Below are 16847 nucleotides of genomic sequence, written 5' to 3'. Positions count from 1 at the left end.
ACTGTCAGGGATCCTTTACCTTTTTTTAAATTACCAACATGATGCATGAGTTGACATCTCTGATTGAAGGTAAAATGTCAGCTGATTAATGGGGAAAGCATGCTAAGATGACATCTAATGACCCTCACCATGTTAAAGTTTATTCCCCATTTAGGGTAGTTCTTTTTAGTCTCCTTCATGGTCACTAGTTGCTATATTGAAAGCTAAGAGTTTGAATTTGAAGTTAACATGTTGTAAAACAGCTGGAAGGGTGCAATGCCTCTTGAATGATTGGCCATAAATCTCACCTGATAGATCCTAGTCTAGGTATTTCAAATAAATATGCAGCTCCTCACCTATGCAACTGTTGTATTTGTGTATAATACATACACACAACAGCCCTTCTGTCAGCAAGCAAAAATCAATGGGAGAGTTTTAAAAGTTGCAAAATACCAACAATAAAAACACTCACAAATTTCTCAAAATAAAAACCAACTAGGTCATGGCCTTACCTAAGGTGGGTCACATGAGCAACACTGCATCATAGAAACATATGTTAACAATTGATAAATGGGTCCTGGAATGTTTGTTTGGGTTAAAGGTGGGTGCTGAGTCTGAAAAAGAAGACTGCTGAGCTCAGTGATTGTGCTGAAGCCTCCCAAGGTTGTTGTCTGGCTGTCAAAATGACATCAGATTTGATGCCAGGCAAACTTTCCTGGGGAGGGTGTTCTACTTGCATCAACAACTGAGAAGACTGTTCTTGAATTCAGAAGTTGGGGTGTACTGAACAAAGGTCTTTGGATAACACATGTACCAATAGGGCAGGTTCATATGGCGGCAGTAGGATTTCAAAGGTTAGAACTAGCACTTAAAATTGGGTTCAGGGCCAGCAGCCCACATACTTGTTGAAGAAATGCCAAGATAGCTGAACTCTGCTAGTATAGAACACAGCTGCTAGGCTGATAACTAGTTTTCCTGAGCAGTCTTCAAAGGCAGGCCCACCTACTACATGTTTCAGCTGCACAATCTGGAGGCTTACCATGGCCAGGCTATCTTGTCCAGGAGGTGTCACTGTTGGTGTGCCATTCTTAGCTGGAGGAAGCCACTTTGTGCCTCAGTGTAGTTAATGGTCAGGGGTGATGGGGGTTGCAGTTCATTGATACCTGGCGAGCCAATGGTTACGGTTCTGTGCTCTAAGTAAATAAATATCTGCTTGCTGCAAACTTGACTAGCGGGTCTTTATTCACAGATTTATGTAGATATACCTACTTGTAGTAAAGGGCATCTTGTTTCATACCCCTACTATTCAGAGGATAGTTGTGTGTTTCATATCCTCCTCTCTCCCGCATGCCAGTATTACATAGATCTTTTCCAGGTGAGATAAATAATTAGAAAGAACTGTTGAAATTAAATAGGTCGGGTCTTGAGCACTGCTTGGGTGAGTGATCACTTGGAGTCATAATTCAGCTTCTCTGAACTCGAGCAAAAGCCACAAGTGTAACATGCATTTCCACTTAGCTGTTCTTTCTGTCAGTAAAACCTTTAGTTCTCTTCTAAGAAGGAATCAACATTTTAAAATAGTTACGTTTTGTGCAGATTTTTGATTTGTGACTCCATTAAAATTACCTGCTTTTGAGTACATCTCTGTGTGAAGGATAAGGAATGTGTTTGCCAGCCAGATGTTCTTAGACTCTGACCTCCATGAGCAGGGTTCGAAATTAGCAGGGCGCCAGGTGCATTTTGCGCCTAAAGATTCTCCATTTGCAAGCACCTCAACAAGTCTGGGTGCCATTTTTTGCACCTGGCTGACACTCAAGGATTACTGAAATGTATGTGCTTTGAAGCCTCAAAGTATATGTTAAGGATAGACAATATATTAAGGAGTTCAACAATTAAGAGTTGAGTGTTTTGAAAACTGATGTTTGGTACCAATATTTTGATTGTAAACACAAAATTAAACATGCATCAACAATTTCTGCTAAAAATGTGCTATTAACAATGTGCCACTTATGTGGATTGCATATTTATTCATGCTTATCAAAATAATAAAAAGTGTTGCCGACCCCGCTCCCCCAGCCCAAGTTTCAACTAGACATTCTGTTTTGGTGCCCACAACCCAGGTCCCAGAAGCCATTTGGCTCCTAGCTTTTCTACCCCAGTTTCTAACACTGCCCATGAGCCATAGCTAGCATAACTGATGGCCAGGGATGATGAAAGTTTTAGTCCAGGCACATCTGGAGAGCCCCAGGTTGCCTACCTCTGCTCTTTGGCTCCACTGAACCCACATTTTGTAAACTGAATGTAGGCTGTTGCTGAGAATGATTCTGGCAGAATTTTAAAAAAAAAAATTTAATCTTCATGCTTATCCAAATGAGCAGGGTCCCACAAATGCTGGATTACAACCAGCCTATCTTTGTGCTTTGTGGAGGAAACATTTCAAGGTGTGATGAAAAAGATCCAAACTTTGCTGCTTAGAACAGTCTTAAGATGGAGAGCAGGAGGGGTCGATGCACACTTATAGTGCAGTCCTTGCATATTTACTCAGATGGGTTCCTCTGTGTACCAGAAGGGCTTATACCTTGATGAACGTACAAAGGATTGAAATCCAGTCATGTTAAACTGAGCTAGGTGCAAGCACATTTCAAGCAGTACTATGGGTTACTAGGACAGAGAAAGATGGATGCCCTTGCCTTGAAAATTAAACACCAGTGGTAATTTGGATCTGCCTCTACCACTGCTCAGAACACATGGGACTCTTTGTAGGGTAGAGGGTGGGGTGAGGAACAATTATTTTGCTTTACTTTACTTCATAAGAAAAGTTCCAGAATGAAGAATGTTGATGAGTTGAAGGCATTGGGACACTGGTAGAATTGCTGGGGCCCTGGTACAACTCCCGATGACCCCTTCCAGTAACAGTTGCATCGTTCTGTTCTATACAATCATACCTCGGATTACAGATGCTTCAGGTAGCGCGTTTTCGGGTTATGGACACGCCGAAACCCGGAAGTACCGGAAGGGATTACTTCCGGGTTTCGGCACTCGTGCACGTGCAGAAACACCGAATCGCGACCCGCTCGTGCGGAGACACGGCGATGCGGGTTGCGAACACTGCGGGTTGCGAACGTGCCTCCCACACGGATCACGTTCACAACCCGAGCGTCCACTGTATTAGCTACTGCCACAGAAAAGTCATCAGGGCCTCTTGTAGGCATAACAGTAGTGTTGCCACAATGCCAAGAGCTGTCATTCTCCTCTTGGAGAGGGAGAATACCTTTGTGGCAAAGTATTTGTTTTGCATGCAGAAGGTCCCATGTTCAATGTCTGTCATCTTCAGTCTAAAGGATCAGGTAGCAGGTGGTGGGGAAGACTTTCTACCTGAGACCCTGGGGAGATACAGCCAGTCTCAGTTGACAGCACTGCACTGGTATAAGGCAGCTTTCCATGTTCTGTTGCCCACAGGGGGAAGCTGTTTAGTATCTGAAGTATTAGTTGTTAAACTTATGGCATACTTGGTCTTTCTTTCTTTCTTTCTTTCTTTCTTTCTTTCTTTCTCTCTCTCTCTCTCTCTCTCTCTCTCTCTCTCTCTCTCTCTGTATTTTATAGCTATTTCTTGCTTACTGAAGTGAATTTCACCACTAGCTTCTACATAGGATGCAAATGCACCTCCCCCACCCTCAAGTGTGGTCCTTGTGGGATTTCTGATATACACCATGCTTGGAAGTGGTATTAAGAGACAAACTGATATTTACAGCTTAATCCTAGCCAAACAACACTGAAGCAAATGGGTTTTGCATATATGGTCTTCCACAGTAACGTTTGATCTGTTATTTATAAGTATTAATGTGATTTTATTAACCACAGTGAAGCTTGTTTTACTTAAACTATGAAGCCCCGGGTTCATGCATTCCACCCCCCTTCTCCATCACTTCTCTGAGTCAGATAATTTCACTTCTGGACTAGATGAACCACAGCTGCTTTTGTGCAAGCCCAAGAAACTGCTTAATCTTATTTGTGGTTTGTCTGAAACAAGCCTGCTTCAAACAGTTTTATTTAATCAATCCATAGTTAGTATTAAGTGCAGTTTAGGCTTCAGATATTAGGCTCTTCTGTGTTTAAATGGAATGAATGCTCATTTCTCACAACCGTATTATTGGAAGACTTTGAGGAGAGTACATAACCCTCGGGCTTACTGAAGCTAGCTTTCATCACACCAAACTATTGTTTAGTGCAGGGTTCACTAGGCTTTTGGGGCCAGTGGGCTCATCAGGAATATTGAGAATGTTGTGAGCACCAGTCCCAAAATGACCGTCAAGGGGGCATGGCCTATCACAAAGTAGCTGCCATGGGGACATGTCTTAACACAAAATAGATATTTTCTGAGATATTTTATGGATGCATATACTGTGATGTTCACACACAGCCTATATCTTTGCTTTTTACTATACCTTGGTTTGTTGCTTCTGTAATAACTAGAGTAGAAGCTGAGTGAAGCATATATCTTTGACTGAAAGGAAGGTAACTATATTTGCTATTAAAATGAGTGCTCTGAAAGTAATTTCCTTCACATACCTGTGCCTAGCCTTGTAATCCCTTTTGAATAGCAGTGCTTCAGAGGAATAAGAAAAAGAATTATTCATTGGCAGTGACGCTGATCTTTAGATATACATGCTGGGTGCACAGATAATATCTGCTTAATTTGGTGGGGCATATCAGTACACAATTGGCTCCCAAAGTCAAGAGCCATCCCACAATACTTGGGGGCAAAGGGGAAGAATATATTCAAATACAGGTAGAGATGCTTAGGCCAGCTGTCTGTAGTAGGTGAGGAACATGGTTTTTAGGGAAAGTTGTGATCCATCACCTAGAATAAAGCCCAGATGTAGACCATCATAATCTGCTTTGCAGACTCCTTATAAGAAATGGCATTAAGAACCATACAACAAGCAGAACCATATTGGAGACATCCCACCTTCCTTGTTTGTTCTTGCATATTGTGTGTCTGAAAATGAAAGCTGCATTTCTGTTTAGTATGTCTAGTAGCTAGTGATAGCCCTACCCTCTCTAAGTTTAAAAAGTCACGTATCCTGCTGGCCGTCACAGCATCTGGTGGATCACTGAGTAGATTATGCATTGCATGAAGGATTTGCAGTGTTTCTCTTAATATCATCATTTTCAAATGTGCTTGGTAAACTAGTGTTTATGTGAAGTTGAAATGCCAGCAATTGCAACACTGCTTTGTTTATGGATTCTTGTGTTGTGCTGCCAGTTGTAACGCAGGTGGGTTGTCAGATTCTGCCATGTGTTTACCGTTGGGCTGTCCCCTTCCTATTTTTGTTTTGTTTTGTTTTCTTCATAGAACTCAACGGAGCCTTCAGTATCAGTTGAGACTTTGGCCGACGTACCTGAGCACGTGCTTAAAGGACTTCCTGAGGAAGTGAGACTTCTCCCATCTGCTGTTGACAAGACACGGCTTGGTAAGTAAATCTAGAAACAAGCTGCGGGCAGAGAGGCTGCTTGAACTGAAGACTGTTTAACCTGGGGAGTGTGGGGTGGAATCCTTCTCAGGATTTGCTACGACAAGGTGACTACATGATGCACCCTCAGCCCATGGTTTGAAATGTGGTATCCAGTTTAGTGTCATATGTTGTCTCCTGCACTCTAAAGTCAACAGCACTACCTGGTTTGAGGTGAACTTAGATCAGCAGCACTACTGGCAAATGGCAGCCCAAAGCTGAATGTTTTGTTTTGAGGTTTGGACAAAGGCTTTCCAAGTTATTAAGCCCAGTTGGTGTACGGACATTACTCACACCTCTAAAACCCTGATACTTATCCTTGGCAACCAAACAGTTTGCAGTCCTTGGGGTGGCAAGTTGAAGTGTAGAAGAGGCGTCCCTGAATGAGTAGACTTTACACATATTGCTATCATTGAAATTGCCCCCATGGATACAATAGCAAGCTGCCCACAAAGAGATACATCTGGGTCCCATGAGAGCAGGTTTTGTCTCTTAAGGTCATCCAGGAAACGTAGGTGTATTCAGGATTGTTTCCCAGGGATGGTGGAGATGTAGAACACCGAAAGGTGGGACAGGCTGGTTTCTCCCCCCCCCCACCTCCCACCCCAAAAAAGTGTGCCTGTCTATTTTGCCTTACATCTCAGGTTCTACCAACCTTTCATCTAAAATTGAACACTGGAGATTACCCCTTCAGAGCCTTGATCCAGGTCCCCTCTCCCAGCAGATTGTATCCATTTTTACTGCCCGCCTCCCAGTTCCCAGCCCCAGATTATGTAGTCATCAGCATCCTGGCATTTTACTGCTTTTTCTGTTTCATGTGTTTTGCTATTAGTTGCATTAGTTTGTGATATGCTTGTTCCCCCTCCCCTCTTTTTGGATTCTCTGCCCCCCCCCCCTTTATTTAGCCAGGCAAAGTTACAGTGTATTTATGGAATCGCTTTGTTGTCGTTAAGCAGTGTTGCATGGTTTTGAAGTATGCAATACTGCCAAAGAGTCTGATTGTGGTTCCTCATTTGATCTTCAGGTGTCTGGGCAACAAAGCCAATTTTCAGAGGCAGAAAGTTTGGTCCGTTTGCTGGTGACAAGAAGAAACGATCTCAGGTTAAAAGCAATGTGTACATGTGGGAGGTAAGCAGTGACTGATGAGCAATTCCTTTTTTATATAAAATGATTTGAAAGTTCTATAATCCTTTTTAAAAAGTAGCTCATGGTAGCTAACGACATCACTATCAAACAATAAAGCATGTAAAATAAACTGTAGATAGTTTTTCTCCTGGTTGTAAGGATCACCAAAAGCAAACAGAAATCTAATTAGATTTTAAATTTAGCTTAACTCTCTTGCTATGGTAGCTGTCATTTTTAGACCAAGCCATAGTTTGTCTGCTTTTTAGTTTCTGAGAAGTAGGGGTAAGAGACTATTAAGAGGGACATGATAAATACTTATAAAATCATGTCTGATGTATAGAGCGAGTCCTGCTTGGGGGCCAGGTGTGACCCTTTGGGCTTCCCTGTTTTCCCCCAGAAGACTCCTTCGGCCATTCCTTGCTGGTCCTGCTCCACATCCTCAAGTGCTGAAATGTGCCAGGAAGGCAAGAATTCTCTTGTAAATTCTCAATAAATACTGTGCAGGATAGTGTCTGCAAAAGTTGTCCTTATTGCTTATCCTGCTTCACTATGCATCCAGCCTTAATCTAATGCAGATGCAGTAGTTAAGACAGATTCCAAAGTGAATGATCTTGTTGCTGCACATCCCTTTCTCCGCCACCACCACCAGTGAGTAGCAAAAAATAGGCCTAAAGCCCAAACTTCCCACTCCAGAGAGCAACTTCCTGTCAGCACAGCCATGTGAGTAGGTGGTCTTCAGTCTCCCAGGGATCATCCAGTGGTGCTCCATATGGACCCAGTCATATAAAATGCCCACATTTTGAAACTGAGACGATGGGTGCATGCTCTCGTGATTAATGAGTACTTTTGTTTCTTTCCTCCTCTCTGTCTCCATGCACACATACGTTCAACCTCACAAGGTCTATTACCCAAACTTGGGATGGATGTGTGTTGATGCCACAGATCCAGAGAAGGGGAACTGGCTGCGCTATGTGAACTGGGCTCGCTCAGGAAAGGAGCAGAACCTATTCCCTTTGGAGATCAACAGAACCATCTACTACAAAACTTTAAAGGTAGCAGTGCCTCTGCTTATATCAGTTGCCTTTGTACAAATTTCAATACCCTGTCTTCCCATTGCTGCTGTGCAAAAGTGCAACCTGCTACTACAGGAGATGCAACATAGCTTCGTGGCGGAGTACCCGATTGGCAGCCAGAAGCTCTCAAGTTCAGTTCGTGGCATCTTCCACTTTAAAAGTTCTTTGGTAAAAAGCATAGCCTTAGCTCTTTGGGGGTGGGGAGCTGTGCTAGGCTAGATGGGCCAGAAGTATGACTTTTTAAAAAGCTGTTCAGCTCTTTCTCAGTGACTTTGGGGGTCTCCCATACATCTCTTTGCAAGATACTGCCGTTCAATGGTAAGATTGCTTGTTTTGCATATATGTTTTTTTAAAGTTGTGGTCCATCCTTATTGTTTCAAATGCATTTGAAAGGGTGGGGTATAGGTTTTCCAAATAAACTGAATAAGGGCCACGTTAGAAATAGATTGGTGACCACAGTTAAATGTTCCATTTGAGGGATATGTGCAATTGCAGTACATTGCGTCTGATGTTTTATGACATAGGGTTGTATCCAGTGGTTAGTCCTACTCAGATTAAACCCATTAAAATTAATGGGCACGAGTAACTTAGGTCTATTGGTTTCAGTGGGTCTGTTCTTAGTGGGATACAGCCCATAAATCCCTAGTTGGCTGCTTGACCCATCGTTTTGCTTCGTGACATGCAGTCCTTGACCCTTCTGGAGGGAACCCTAACATTGATGTCAAACAGTCCTTTCTACTGCCAGGATCTCGACTCTTCTGTATGTAATGGGGGGAAAGACCCTGTGGCCTTTTCTGACACAGCTCTGACATGCTAGCCATCTTGAAGGCATGCTTTTCCCCCTTTAATGAAGTGTTGCTCCTTCCACTCCTCTTTCCTTTAGGTGCCCTATCTTTTCTTCTGGTTTGTAAGTTGTAAGCCAAGAATTGTCTCTTTTTTAAAAAATAAATAAATGGTAAAAGGACCCCGACAGTTAAGTCCAGTGGCGAACAACTCTGGGGTTTCGGCGCTCATCTCGCTTTATTGGCTGAGGGAGCTAATGTTTGTTCGCAGACAGTTTTTCCGGGTCATGTGGCCAGCATGACTAAGCCGCTTCTGGCGAAACCAGAGCAGCGCACAGAAACGCCGTTTACATTCCCGTCGGAGTGGTACCTATTTATCTACTTGCACGTTGACATGCTTTTGAACTGCTAGGTTGGCAGGAGCTGGGATCGAATAACAGGAGCTCATTTCCATCGCGGGATTGGAACCACCGACCTTCCAATCAGAAGCCCTAGGCTCAGTGGTTTAGACCACAGCGCCACCCGCATCCCTTAAAAAAAATATGGTATAGTTCCTAGTAAAAAGTAAAACTAGGATGGTTAAATCCAGTCAAACTTGACTATGGGGTGCGGCGCTCACTTCAGGCCAAGGGATCTGGCATTTGTCCACAGACAGTTTTCCGGGTCATGCAGCCAGCATGACTAAACCTCTTCTGGCTCAACAGGACACCCTGACAAGTGCCTTGGTTATGTTCCATTGGTCACAGGTCATTTGCCAGAAAACCTTTTTCTCCATTGTTTCCAATAAACATTACTGTACGTTTGACACTTGGCCATGAAACATTTACTCTTTATGTATATTGCTGTTGATGCGGGGTAGGGGTGGAATTGGTGCATGCTTTTCGAGACAACACTTATCCAAGTTACAGATAAATTCTTGAGGTTGCAAAACTGTTACATTGATCATAACTTTTTAAGGTGCATTAACAAGAAAACATTGTTACAAGAAAACAAGAAAACTACCAGTGACATCCTTGGTTATTTTTGTAATCACATTCAGAAACAAACAGTTTAATGTTAATAGTATTAGCCAAAACACCAGATATTATGAGAAGAAGGTTACAAATGTTGCATTGGTGACTACAGAATTACCTGATACTGTTTCTTCTTCTGTGTTGTTTTATTTGGCTCATTTTGCTGTTGATGTTTTGTGATGGTGGTGTTTAATGTTGCTGTTTATCATAGTTGACTTTTAAAAATATTATAAGGTACCTTGGATATTTTTAATTCTATGTCACTGCACACTTGTGTAGATAATAGCATTACTTGTAGAGTGCGTTTTCCTTTCTCGGTCAGTTCTAAATTTATACTAACCTTCTGCTATAGTCAAAATCTGAACAAAACTTACCTATGTGTGTCAAATTGTAGACTTCTGTGATCTAATCAAATTGTTAATCAATGATAATTAGCCAAACCCATTTTAATGCTAATATGTTTTCCTCAGTAGAGTTATGTATCTTCAGCCTTTTATGTTTTGCTATCTTGCCTATGTAATTAGAATGAGGTTTTTATTAATCCTTGAATATGTCACCTCATCACAATTTCAGAGCACCTAGATCCAGGAATTATTAGGAAGCTGTAACAAAATTACCGTATTTTTCGCTCTATAAGACACACTTTTCCCCTCCTAAAAAGTAAGGGGGAATGTGTGTGCGTCTTATGGAGCGAATGCAGGCTGCGCAGCTATCCCAGAAGCCAGAACAGCAAGAGGGATCACTGCTTTTGCTGCGCAGAGATCCCTCTTGCTGTTCTGGCTTCTGGGATTCTGGGATTCTTGTTTTCCTCCTCCAAAAACTAGGTGCATCTTATGGTCTGGTGTGTCTTATAGAGCAAAAAAATACAGTAAATTATTTCCACTACCTGTTTATTCTTGGAGGGGAGGAGACTTATGGCACTCAGCCTTTTGAGTGTCAGCTGTCAGTTTTTTCAACAGACGTGATTTGAGATCCTTTATATAGGTGGAAAGCCACCACTAACTTTCCAAGGAAACAGTGCCAGGAACAACCTGCTGAATACCATTGAGAGCCCCTGGTAGCATGGCTCTGTTAATTGTGCTAAAAATCTGATTTTTTAAAAAAAAAATTTGGTGAACCTCTTTGAGAATCATAACGGTTGAAAAGTGTTCTGAAAATATGGTAAAATTGTGGGGTTTTTTAGAATTGTGTTTTGATTCAATAAAAGGATTAGTTTTTATCCAATATAAGATGAGTCCTGCTGGATTAGACCAAAGATCCGTGTAGTCCAGCCTCCTGTTCTCACAGTGGCCCACCAGATGCCTGTGGGAAACCCATAAGCAGGACACAAGCACAAGAGTTTTCTCCCCTCCTGTGATTTCCAGCAACTGGTATCCTTCTCCCTCTTTTCCTCCCTGCATATCCTTGAATTCCCCCTGGATTGCTTTTACAAAACTGGTGTTAGATTGGCTACATTCCAGTCCATAGGTATGGATATTGATCTAAGGGACAAGTTGAATATTTTTCCAGAAGTTCAGCAACTTTACATTTGAGTGTTTTGAAAAAAAACTCTAGTGGATGCTGCCTTGGGCCCAGTGATTCATCTTGCACTTAGGCTGAAATCCTATGTGTGCGTTCCCAGGATTAAGACCCGTTGAAGACAATGTGATTTACCTCCTAGTAAACATGCTTAGCATTGCACTGTTTAAAGTATTTTAGCTACCTTTTTACAGCTATATTGTTGCAAAACGACATACAGACAAAGGTACAGTATGTTAGGATATTTCCGTTCCACCTTAAAAGGGAGCAGGCTTTGTGAGTCACAGAGTCTGCGTATTTCCGGTTCACAGGATGTTTATGTTTTCAGTTGCTTTCGTTTTCTTCTTGTTGCCTGAGCATACCGATGCAGGCGGTCATGTTTTTCTTTGTTCTGACCAACGCTTAATAAACTGTAAATATGCTCTCCTGCTGTGCATCTCTCGCTGTGTGAATTCGCTGATAGAGTGTGCACCAGCCTAAGAATGTGGAATACTGTTTCTGAGGCTTCGTGTCGCTAATTGCTGATACTGTGTGTCTACGGGAGATTGATGGATCGTCCGGCAGCCGGCTTGGGGCTCAGATGGACTTTATCTCCCTGGCAGTATCCCAACAACAGATTATGGGCCCAGATTCACGGCACTTACAGGAGGGTAAGACTGCGACAGACTGCTGAGGTATGTGTGGAAAAGCAAAAGCAAAATAAGGCTTTTCTGTTTGCTGGCAAGAGTCTCTGATGTCCGGCTGGTCTAATTGGCATGGGAGCCGAGCCAGAGGCATCGTGATTAATGAGCTGCCGAGATAAGACGTCTTTGAAAGCACAAAAGGCTCACGGCTAAAGCAAAAAGCTGGAATGGAGTTTTTCCAAGCTTCTGAGGCCACTGAGTGCCCAAAGTTAAATCGGCACAATTATCAGACCTGGGCAAAATGGTGTGAGAGTTTGCTGCGTCAGTTTGGAGTATGGCATACTGTGTCTGAAGCCCCTCTAGTTCCTCTGACAGAGAAATGGAGAGCCCAGAATTTGAGGGCCATTGACGTAATAGTCTTGTCCGTCTCTCTGGAGGAAATTGCCACGCTAGCTGGCAACGTGACTGCACGTAAGATGTGGAATGCTTTGAAAAAAGCCCATCTGCCAATCATCCCAGCCCAGAGTTTGACTGCATTGGAGGTCCTGGCTGTTTCCCAGGATGCAAGTGAATGCAGGGATGCTGAGGGCACCATTTGCAAGCTGCAGGGGGAGCTGACTGTCACGTCATCCCAGGCAGCATTCCAGCCTCCAGGGGGAGCCAAGGAGTAGGCAGCTGAGTGCTCTGATTCTCGTGAGAACCAAGGTCATCGCCTTTGCAGAGGCCAGAAGGCCAGAGGTAAACAGAGCAAGATGCCTGCAGATGGCCAGAAGCAGAGGGAGGGTGAAGAGCCCACGCCAGTGGAAAACAAGGCTTTGTTTGCTGGCACAGCTTCACCAAAGGCTAAAGGCAAGTCTGATGGCCAGGAGCAGGGGGGCAAGCTGCAAAAGCCCACGCCAGTGGAAAACAAGGTTTTGTTTGCTGGCACAGCTTCACCAAAGGCTAAAGGCAAGTCTGATGGCCAGGAGCAGGGGGCAAGCTGCAAAAGCCCACGCCGGTGGAAAACAAGGTTTTGCTTGCCAGAAAACCTGTTCCAAAGGCCAAGGCCAGGTTTGTCGTCGACTCTGGTGCGAGCCGCCATTTCTCAAAAGATAAGCACCTGTTTATCTCCTTCACACCTCAAGATGGAGAGATCCACCTGGCTGATGGAAGGACATTGCAAATTGCAGGAGTAGGGACTGTGAAACTTGCAAGTCTGCACACTACCATCAGAGATGTACTTTTTGTTCCAGGTGCTGCGGACAATTTGCTTAGTGTCCCACAGCTGACTGGGCGTGGTTTTGAGATATCCTTCCAGAGGAGTGTCTGTGTCATCAGAAAAGGCAGAGGACATTTTGTATGCAAAGTTTATGGATGGCTTATTCTGTATAACTTATGATGACAATGCTGTTGTTGTGTCTAATGCTGATTCTTGTTGTGTTGCACAAACTAACAAAGTTCTTCATGCAGGATGCATTCACGATGCACATCGAAGATTTTGTCACCTCTCTTGGCAAGCGCTGGCCAAGATGCCTGGGTTGGTTGAAGGTTTGAACATCAAACCCTGTAAGTTTCACATGAAATGTGTATCCTGTGCAGAGAACAAGGTGAAGGTTGCTCCAAAAGGCAAGGAGTCTAGCAGGCAGGCTTCCAAACCCTACCAGCTAGTTCATGCAGACCTGGTTGGTCCACTTGCGCCCTCTTTGGGTAGAGCAAGGTACTTCATGGTTCTAATTGATTCTTTTTCCAGGTACATTCATGTGTTTATGCTCGAGCAGAAATCGCAAGCGTTTCCTAGGTTCAAGGCATTCTGTGCTTGGTTGCAGAATGTTCACGGTAAACGTATCGGCTGTCTGTTTACTGATCGGGGCGGGGAGTTCACTTCTCAGCAGTTTGAAGCTTTCCTGACTGAGAAGGGAATCCAGCATGACTTGTCAACGCCTAGATCGCCATGGATGAATGGGCTTGTGGAGCGAGCAAATCAAACGTTGCTGCAAGGAATGAAAACCTTGTTGCATGATGCAAATCTCCCTGAGAAGTTTTGGGGGAAGCTCTGTCAACGTTTGTTTATTCTTTTAATCGCAGACTGTCATCACCTATTGGTTGTACTCCCTATGAGAAGATGTTTGGTAAGAAACCATGCATCAAGCACATGAGAATCTTTGGTTCTGACATGTGGGTACACACCCCACAGAGCAACAAGCTTGGGAAGCGTGGGGCACATGGTTTGTTCATGGGGTACGAAAAAGGTGCATACAGGATATGGATGACTGACTCTAAGTCCATAAAGTTCACAAGGAGTGTTGAGTACAATCCTAAGTGGGGGGGAAATGTGGGAATTTTCCAGAGTTACCCAGAGGAAGATGAAGGTGATGTGAAAAAAGCAGATCATGTTGAGGAAGCTGAGGATGATGATGATGAAGATGATGATGATGATCAGAGTTCGGATTCCAGTTCAGTGGGCGGCGCTGCTGCTAATGTCAGCGACAGTGATGACACAGCAGACTACAAGAGTGCAAAGGCCTCAGTCAGACCATCTGATGCGTCTGACAATGAACTGGAAGAACCACTGTTCACCATTGGTCACTTTTCTCCTAAGAAGGAGGAGATGAGTCCAGAAGACTTGCGTCTGGTTCGCAGGTCTGAAAGGGCGACCAAAGGCAGACCTCCGAAGAGATTTGCTGATGAGTTTGCTAAGACGGCAACTGCTGTTCTTAGTAGCTCAGAGAAGGTGTGGGAACCTTCAAGCTTCAAAGAGGTTCAGGAGTTAACCTCCAAAGATGCTGAGCCTTGGCTTAATGCCATGAAGGCTGAAGTTGATTCCTTGAACAGGAACCAAACTTGGGAGCTGGTACCGGTAGTCCCAGGAATGAGACTGGTTGGCAGCAAATGGGTCTTCAAGGCCAAGACAGACCAGAATGGCAAGGTTGTCAGACACAAAGCCAGATTGGTTGCCAGAGGTTTTTCACAAGTACCGGGACAGGATTACCACGAGACCTACTCGCCCACCGTCAAATATGAGAGCATTCGGCTGATGCTCAAGATCGCTGCAGAGGAGAAACTGCATGTTTCCCATCATGACATTAATACAGCTTTTTTGTACGGGATTTTGGGGGAGGAGCTGTACATGCTTCCACCTGATGGAATGCAGATACAGAAGGGAATGGTCTGTAAACTGCGGAAATCCTTATATGGTCTCAAGCAGAGTGCCAGGTGTTGGAACACAAAACTCACTGAGACGTTGCTTTCTCTAGGTTTTCACCAGGGCAAAGCTGATCCATGTGTGTTTGTCAAGGAGGAGGGGCAAAACAAACTGTATTGTTTATGTTTTGTTGATGATCTTCTGATGTGTTGGAAGAATCAGGCTTTCTACCAAAGCACCCTAGCTCAGCTGAAGGAGCACTTTGACATGAAGGATCTTGGTGAGGTATCCAACTATCTTTCTCTGCAGGTGGAGAGGGACCAAGCAGGTAATTTTCTGGTACACCAAACACAGAAAATTACTGATGTATTAACCAGGTTGAATTTGGTTGATGCAAACCCAGCAGACACACCGATGGTGACAGGTTACCAGGTAGATAGTACTGCTGAAGCGTTTTCTGACACAACGCTGTACAGATGCATTCTAGGCAAGTTGAATTTTATTGCTATATGTTCAAGACCTGACATAGCTGTAAGCACTAACCTGCTTAGCAGACATGCCAACAATCCTACTGTTCAGGATTGGAAAGCTCTGAAGCGCATAGCCCGCTATTTGAAAGGGACTATGCACTACAGGCTGAGGTTCACCAGTCAGAAGACTGGAGGTCTTGAAATCTTTGCAGATGCAAGTTTTGGAAGTGACACCACGGATGGTACAAGCACTTCTGGAGTATGCTACATGTACAACCACTGCCTGTTTGACTGGTTGTGCAAAAAGCAGACGACAGTGAGCCTAAGTTCCTGTGAAGCAGAACTCAATGCTCTGTCATTTTCACTCATGGATTGTGAATGGTTGATGCAACTGTTTAAGGACATCGGCGTTTCTGTGAAATGTCCTATACAAGTGTATCAAGACAATAGATCTTGTTTGGCTTTGCTGAACTCAGAGAGTTGCAAGCAAAGAACCAAGTACTTGCAGATTAAGCTACATCGTGCAAGAGAGTGTATTCAGAAAGGACTCATTCAGGTGTCCTACATGCCAGGAAATGAAATTCCTGTTGATCTGTTGTCTAAGGTTGTTAACAGAGAACAACTTAAGGTTTACGTACAAAGGTTGCAATTGGGTTGAACCACAGGTACTACAGGTTACACGGAAAGAGGGAGGATGTTAGGATATTTCCGTTCCACCTTAAAAGGGAGCAGGCTTTGTGAGTCACAGAATCTGCGTATTTCCTGTTCACAGGATGTTTATGTTTTCAGTTGCTTTCGTTTTCTTCTTGTTGCCTGAGCATACCGATGCAGGCGGTCATGTTTTTCTTTGTTCTGACCAATGCTTAATAAACTGTAAATATGCTCTCCTGCTGTGCATCTCTCGCTGTGTGAATTCGCTGATAGAGTGTGCACCAGCCTAAGAATGTGGAATACTGTTTCTGAGGCTTCGTGTCGCTAATTGCTGATACTGTGTGTCTACGGGAGATTGATGGATCGTCCGGCAGCCGGCTTGGGGCTCAGATGGACTTTATCTCCATGGCAGTATCCCAACACAGTATAGTGGAAAAAATAATTGCATCACAACAACTGTGTGCAAATTCATATGAGAAGCTCCTCTGGGCTAGCTGTTCATGCTATCGGTTAAAAGCAGCCTTGACTTCTATTACAGTATCTATGGAGGATGGGGAGCATCAGAATATGTCAGCATGACCCAGAATGTTTGTGTACGTGCCTGGTCATGAAGTTACTCAGGAGACTTTGGGCAATGTTGTTAACTTTCAATAAAGAACTGTATGATAGTGAATGTAAAACAGTTGATACTCTTATCAGGTCAGAGTGTTTTCTGTTCTGCAGTTCTCTTACATAAGCTAAAACTGGTGGGGAGAGTATTGTTTCATTCTTGTCCTGCTTGTGGTTTTCTGATGGGCATCTTGTTGGTCACTGAGAACAGGAAGCTGGAGTAAATGGGCACCCTTCAGTCTGAACCAGCAGAACTCTTACTATGTTTGTAAAAGTATGTATTCCTTGTTGCATAGTCTCCTGCACCAGGTTTCAGAGTGGGGGCTGCAGAAATCAAAGTTCAGTGCTCAAGTTTTTTATATATATATTA

The 16847-nt window shown here is 43.7% G+C and overlaps 1 protein-coding gene across 1 annotated transcript in view; it reads left to right on the top strand.

Annotated features, from left to right (window-relative positions):
• Window positions 1-16847, top strand: part of PRDM2 (PR/SET domain 2) — a 52697-nt gene that overhangs the window by 8710 nt on the left and 27140 nt on the right. The window contains exons 3-5 of the mRNA XM_053400527.1: window positions 5336-5453; window positions 6517-6620; window positions 7517-7669. Coding sequence (XP_053256502.1) covers window positions 5336-5453; window positions 6517-6620; window positions 7517-7669 — 375 coding nt within the window. The remainder of the gene's footprint in view (window positions 1-5335; window positions 5454-6516; window positions 6621-7516; window positions 7670-16847) is intronic.

The sequence above is a fragment of the Podarcis raffonei genome, chromosome 8 (genome assembly GCF_027172205.1).
Source record: "Podarcis raffonei isolate rPodRaf1 chromosome 8, rPodRaf1.pri, whole genome shotgun sequence".
Classification (NCBI taxonomy): domain Eukaryota; kingdom Metazoa; phylum Chordata; class Lepidosauria; order Squamata; family Lacertidae; genus Podarcis; species Podarcis raffonei.
This window is presented reverse-complemented; position numbering and strand designations above follow the sequence as displayed.